General features: G+C 39.4%; 1 protein-coding gene across 3 annotated transcripts; it reads right to left on the bottom strand.

Annotated features, from left to right (window-relative positions):
- Positions 1-1,355: 1,355 nt before the first annotated feature.
- LOC122094104 (lysine-specific histone demethylase 1 homolog 2-like) lies at positions 1,356-5,265 on the bottom strand. Of its 3 annotated transcripts, none has more exons than XR_006144650.1 (3): positions 2,826-5,265; positions 1,786-2,716; positions 1,356-1,686 (listed from the first exon to the last, which is right to left on the bottom strand). XR_006144650.1 is itself a non-coding variant. In XM_042664778.1 (3 exons), the coding sequence occupies exons 2-3, from the start codon at positions 4,390-4,392 to the stop codon at positions 1,959-1,961; spliced, it is 2,325 nt and encodes a 774-aa protein (XP_042520712.1). In that variant the 5' UTR covers positions 4,393-4,540; positions 4,912-5,265; the 3' UTR covers positions 1,356-1,958. The 3 variants fall into 3 exon arrangements, 2 of the variants coding, with proteins under 2 accessions (XP_042520712.1, XP_042520711.1); XM_042664778.1 differs by having other exon boundaries at positions 1,356-2,716; positions 2,826-4,540; positions 4,912-5,265; XM_042664777.1 differs by having other exon boundaries at positions 1,356-2,716.
- Positions 5,266-7,011: the final 1,746 nt, after the last annotated feature.

Below are 7,011 nucleotides of genomic sequence, written 5' to 3'. Positions count from 1 at the left end.
TTGTGTCTCCTCTAATAAGTTCCCAATCCTACAGTGATGTCCTCATCATTAGATATTGCAAAAGGGGAGATGAGAGTAGAAGGTTGAAGGAGAAGAAGACAAGAATAAGAGAAATGATGGTAGAATGTTGTGTAGAGTATGGACACTCTCCCACCTATATTGCTTTACTAACACAATATAAGAAATTACATACAACTCCCAAGGGATGTAAAAGGTAAAAAAGGAAAAATACAATATAAGACAATAAAATAATAAATCAGTTCCCAAAGTACCCCTATTACATAAACTCTAACAGAAGTATGGCCTGAAATCCATAGAACTAGAACAAAACTAATCTTCTACTTCTTAAAATCAATGGGAAGGTTGTAACCCCTTACAAGTATTTATAGAGTTGCGTAATCAGTCAGACTCAACACAGGAAAGGCCAAGTCATTTCTGAACAGATCAAAGTCATTGCTGGACAGAAAAGGAATAAAAACAGAACCAAAACTGACTCTAAAAGCCCTCCAATGGACCAGCTTTTTTAGAAGTCCTAAACTAACTAGGAATCTGACATCATAAAGGATAACAAACTAGAATTCAGATTCCTAGAGACTAGGATTTCTGGCGATTCTAGACAATCCAGACCACAGACTGCAGGAAGCTCCAGATTCTGGCCGCAAGTTTTATCTGGCTCCAGAAACTGGTTGTTTCTTCTTCTTCCTTTGGTACTTTAGCTGGTACTTGGCTTCTGAATCAATAACTGACCCTCACCCTTTTGCTACATCTAGGAAAGCTGTATGAGAAATATAATCAGGAAAGGAATTTGTTAGGCTAAGAACAAAACTAGTAGGAAACAACTAATATTTCCACGCACATATAGCTCTAGCAATAGTTCCAAAAAGTAGTACTTGCTGAAAATTTATTTAAAAAAAAAAAAGTCCAAGGCTTTCAGTTAGGGAAAAGAATAATATTCAACACCGTCATATAACAATATCTGAAAGAAACTGTCATATTAAACTCACCAGGCATAGTTATGATTAAAAAATCACTGCTGAGCCACTAATGTAATTAAACCTCACTAGAGCAAGTCAAAACAAACAAGAACATCAATAATTAGTAACTTGAAAATCGAATTACATTAATGAGAAAATAATGAGGAAGAACAAAGACATGATTCAGCGCAGGAAAGAGCAGGAGGATAACCATTTTACATGTCTTCTGTGTGGGCACATGGGTGTAAAAGACCTCTGTGTGTTGTTTTTAAAGAGATCACAAGCATTTAAGGTGTCAAAAGAAACTCCATGGTTCAACAGAATCACAACCTATACCACAGTTTCATCCTAAACACAAAGTGATTTCCATGAACTTAGAACTAGAGGGAAACCATTATCAAAGTAGTAAGAATTAAATCTTCAACATCAGCTAAGGTTAAGAAGTCATGTGATCTGTAAAAGAGAAAAAAAGGAATGTCTTGGTTCCAGGGAAATGTTATATTTCAAATTCATACATACAGAAAGCACATCCCAGAGCAGATGTTGTTGGAGGGATAAATAAATTTCTAAAATAAAACCTATGGGATCTGAAAATAATACATAATCAGACATTACCAAGCTTCCCTCCAGAACTGCTTTTGGTGCTCATCTGTAACTGGTTTGCCCGCGCACAGTTCTACACGAGATGTTTGCTTCACATATATCCACAGGTCTGGGGAATAGATGGCACAGTCAACAGATGGATTTCAGATCAAACCACCAAGTTGGTCATAGTCAGATTCACCAAAATAATCCAAAATGAATTTTCTACCTCGGTCAACTCCAAAATTATCTTTTCCTGGTTTTAAGACGAACAAACTTCCTTGATTAAATCATATGCAAGAGGGGTCAAGGCACAAAAGGCACATTGGTTCTCTAGTATCCCTTTCGTCAAGAATGTATGTAGATATCTATATCACGGCTCACAAATGAAGCACTTGAGAACTAATGCATCAGAAATAATGGCATTTCTACATTTTGTTGTCCAGAAAGTATACGATTCCTGCCCTGGATTCTCTGTGCACTAGCAATGCTAACAGTTAAGGAGTTACCCAAGCTTCCTAAGCCACTAGGTCCAGTTAGCTTCAATCCAAAATTCCTGAATAAAGAACACAATTTCTTTTCATCCCCTCCAGTCACCAACTGAAGCTCAAGAGCCTGTTCTCGAGATAATACAGTGTACAGGTGCAATGGTAGGTTTAAGGACCGTTGGTAGTCCTTTAATTCTTGTCCAGAGCCATATTTCCCATTAATTTCAGTCTCGGTCTTCCCAAAAGTGACTCTCATTATCCCCATAGATTTTGGGTCATCAATTGAAGGGTCAAATATAAATGAGAACTTCCCAAAGACTAAATCAGGTTTCTTGAATAAATCTACGAGAACATCATTGCATGGCCCCACATTCTTCTCAATGAACTTTCCAGAATTATTTCGCAAAGTCCTCATTGCATGAAGAATGCATGAAGCTTCTCTTAAGCCACTCAAGAAAGCACCATGCATGGTAGCTGGATATTGCTTATTTGTGGCCTCACCAGCAAAGAAGAGCCGCCCTTCCACACTTTCCGCAAGAATATCATAGTCACTGCCAGATGATCCTACCCGAACATGGGAGTATGAACCATGGCAGAGGGGATCACTACCCCATCTCGTACAAATTGTTTGGATTGGATCAGGCACGTCAATACCCTTTGGATTATATATACCTGTCGGATTAGTCAAATAATATTACACTAAAAGGTACACTAAAATGGGAACTTTCTAAAGTAAGAGAACTATGTAAATTGTCACCTGTCATCTAAAAGGATGTAGTACCTCTGAGGATCCTTAGAACACGCTGAAGCAAAACAGCTGGATCTGCACGTTCAAAAGCAAGTGCAGCCTCTCCTGCTACAAGTGCAATAAGAACAGGACCTCCAGAAACAGTATGGTAGCTGTAAAACAGGAATAACTCTCCACGTCTATGAGCATCTTTGTTGAGACAGCCAAATGTGTCTAGGTCTTCCCCCCAAAAGACATGAGGGAAAATCATAGCAACTTTATTGAGCAAGCCAAAACCCAATCGCTCAATAGCTGCAAGCTTTCTTTTCGGTAATTCAGGTTCAAATCTTATAGTTCTATTCTTCAGGACACCAAGAGGCACAGTGCAAAGGACCATATCAGCTCGAAATACTTGATCACCAGCAACTACCTCCACACCATCATTTCCATACTTAATAGTATGAACAGTTTTGCCATAGAATATGGGGACTCCTTCACACATTGCTCTAATCAATCTCCAATTACCTCCAGCAAGAAAACAGTGGTCCCCACCCATTTCATAAGGATCATCCTGGTCCCAATAGGCAACTGAAAGGTTTGATAGACAACCAGCATTTGCATATTCCAAGTTGGCAAGGTGCCAATCAAGAAGTTGCCTTTCTTCGTTACTTTGAGCCACACCATACAACTGTCTCAGTCCCTCTAAAACTGATCCTAGAGAAATATCATCCGCAAGTTCACACATGATTTTTCTCAATTCTGTGGCTTTGTCCAGCAACTTATTGAAGATCGTCTCCACCTTGGAATCAATTTCCTCAGCAACAGGTGCCCCATTGGGCTTGTATAATGGGCATTTAGCTCTGACCTTGTGCAGCGGAATGGACAGTTGCCTTGCAACAACTCCCAGAGGGTTAGCATCAATACCCGTAATAACACTCCCACCAAGATCTACGGCTGCTAGTTTATCCTTCTGACCAATTATCTGAGTATAAACTCTCCCTCCAGGCCTATTTCTCCCTTCAAGGACAACCACCTTGAAACCGAAGGATAAAAGTTGCCTGGCTGCTGCTAATCCAGCGAGTCCAGAACCAACAATTATTACCGATCCTTCAGTTCCCTCATGTGGAATTTGAGATGTTATTGAAGGTGAGACTCCAAAATTAATATACCCATGAGATAGTAGAAAATCATAAGCTGAACAAATCAGATGTTCATAATCATTACTAACAGTTTCCCTAATTTGTCCTTTTGAAAGCCAAGTCCGGACATTATCCCTCCATTTAGCCAGTATATGATTTCTCACCACAATGTAGTCATTTTGCTCTTTTCCACCCAATTCACTCACAACCCCTGCCTCAATTTCTTCTACAAGCAACGCATCAATTGGGAACCCAAGGGAGAGAGCGATCATGGCCTCAATTTCAGTTTCTTTCTGCATGTCCTCCTTTGTTCTATTCCGTTTCCTTGGGGTGCCACCTAAATGCTTCTCTATGAGCTCATCCATTAGATTCTCATCATAGTTTCGCAACCCCACAGTCTTCCTCGATGATGAGCGCTTATAAACAGTACCGTCAGAAACTGGAGTTTCCATCCCCGTGTCCCAGATGATTGCACCGACCATACAAAAGAATTTTGAACTTCGCTACTTCCGTAGCCCGAGTTTACAGAAATCTCCCACAACCCATAAACACATATCCATGTAATTTTCTCTTCCTAACTCGCGAAAGATCAGACATACCTCTGATGAACAGTAAGTTCGACTTTGAAAACTGCAGAGCAAAAATAACATAGCAATACATCGAATATAAGCACTTGCATGTTTTCCTACACCCTGCGACCATATTATCTCTTTTGAATCATCTTAAACTTCATAGTTTGAATCCGAAACTACCAGAAAGGTCATCTTCATTGTGCCACTTCTTCTCTCATATCAATTAATTAAACTTAAGAAAAGATAAAATTAAGAACTCTGGTTTTCCACTCTGTTCACTAAAATTGACAAATGAATGAAGAAGAAAACGAATGATTGACTGACTTACTTCAGCAACAACTTTGGGGTTCTTCTATACAAATACGACAAAGAGATCACATTGTCCGAAACTGGAGAGATTTTTGCAGTCTCGGAGGAGGGAATCCGTACCTTTTCCATAAACCGGAACTCCAGATTCGCAATTTTCGCTCTGAAACCCAAAACTAGGGTTTTCCTCGGGCGAACTCTACCTCGATCGCCGCGGAAACTGGTATTCTCGGTGACTCGGTTAGATAAACAAACAGCAAATGGAGGGAATTGCAGTAGCCGAAGCCTTTGTCGAGAGTGGTGGGCTTTCGGAATTATGGGTCTCATCAAACGCAAAATAGGAAAAAGCTAATAAACGGCTCGATTGTGGGCCCACGGCCATGTAATGAACTTTAAAACAACCACAAGCCCTGCCCCCAAGGCTTCCGGGAAGATCATTGCCAGATTGCGTCGAACCTACATAGGCATGGGGCCTAAAGAAAGCACATGTAGGGGCATCAATAAGAGTAGAATTTTTCTATTTCAGGGGAAGGAGCAGTCATTTCACGCAATTCATTGTGGGCGCAAGCTGCACACAACCTTGCAGGGAAGGTAATACGTGGGGTCAAGCGCTAGACCCTCCATTTTTTTTTCCCTACTTTGCCCTTAAATTTCCATGGTCCACCCGACCAACAAACCCCTACCAAAAAACATCGAACAGAAAATTAAATAAATGAAGAAAAATAGCTAAGTACATCAATGTCAAGATTAGTAATGTAGCGTTGAGAGTCATTGTTCATTGCCATAAAGACTAGATAACTCATAAGTAATGAACACTAGGATAGCCTAGTGGTGGTAGCTTCAGCTTGTGGAGTTGGCACCGAGGGGAGGAGGTCTTGGGATCGAACCCTATCGTACGCATTGTGTGTGTGTATTTTCTTATTTATTCTGTACCCACACGTGGGTTATCCAGATGGTTAGGGTGAACTGAGGATTGTGTTGATTAATCACAGATAATGAAACACATTTTCCCTATCAATGATACAAGTAGCTCATCTAAAAATATTACTAATAGTGTTTGATACACCAGCACAAACACTAATAGATTTTTTTTTTCTTTTTTTTCTTTTTTTTCTTTTTTTGGAAATGAGCCATAATAGGTTAAGTACAAGAAAGCATGGTGTAATAGGAGTCGGAAGTACCATGTGATAAAGAAAATATTAAATAAATTATTAAGATCATTATCAGGTATTCTCTTGGAAAAGTCACACAATAGGAAAGTGTGCCAAATAGATTTACGTTAATTTTGACAGAGCCCACATGATGTACCTACATCCATCCATTTCTCCTAAATGTCTTTGACGGGAATTCCTTTAGATGCAAATCACTAGAAAAATACCTAAACTTTTAGATATAAATGAAATTTCCAAAAGAATCGCCACCAATGTGAGTATAGAGATAAGCAAGTACATATGAATTGCCTAAGCGGACAATCTTATTGTAACCAACCTTAGTTACAAATATACTCCCCTAGACCTTCCATGAAGTTCATACATCCTTAGGTAAACCCTACAAGTGCTTGTCCCTTTTAGCAGGATTGGCCTTGGAAATTCCAGGAGTAACCCGGGACAACGTAAGAGAATCAGGTCCACTGTGTGGAAATGGTTGGGAGAGATTTGATTAGGTATTGATTGTTAATTAGTTGTAATGATTAATTAGGGGTTCCATTGACCAGCATACCTTTGATTCACCAACCATGATCATCTACCTAAGTATTATTACATCCTCTCTAATTGCAAGGGTATCTCTGCATTTCAAAGTTTAACAATCAAAACCATTTTCCCCCCACTTGTAACCGGTCTGGTAGAGGAGGGAATGGACTATTTATTTATTGAAATCACCATCAGAGGCATTTCTTCTTCTTAAATTGGATAGCTGGCCACTGTTACTCTTCCTATTTCCATTTTAGTCACAACACTTCACTGTGTTTTTTTTTTTTTTTTTTTAATTCTTTCCCTTTTTTCTGTTTTTCTCCTCCTTTTGTCTTGTTTGTTTTTCTACTTCAGATTAGATGGTTGGTGCCATCTAGATGTCACTTTCAGATCCATTTTCCTCTTTGAGTTGCCAATGACGAGGGATATCTTTATTGTGAAGCATGGGATATCTTTGATTGATAGGTAAGACAGAGTAGAAGAAATAGAATAGAACAGGAATCCATCTGGAACCCTCTTGAATCCACCAATC

This window comes from Macadamia integrifolia, chromosome 11 (genome assembly GCF_013358625.1).
Source record: "Macadamia integrifolia cultivar HAES 741 chromosome 11, SCU_Mint_v3, whole genome shotgun sequence".
Taxonomy (NCBI): domain Eukaryota; kingdom Viridiplantae; phylum Streptophyta; class Magnoliopsida; order Proteales; family Proteaceae; genus Macadamia; species Macadamia integrifolia.
This window is presented reverse-complemented; position numbering and strand designations above follow the sequence as displayed.

Bases quoted from the DNA above. Each gene is read 5' to 3' on its own strand.
- LOC122094104 (XM_042664777.1), bottom strand. From the start codon at position 4,392: ATGGTCGGTGCAATCATCTGGGACACGGGGATGGAAACTCCAGTTTCT. The intron at 2,717-2,825 runs GTACTACATCCT...CTAATCCGACAG, and splicing joins TGTTCTAAGGATCCTCAGAG to GTATATATAATCCAAAGGGT.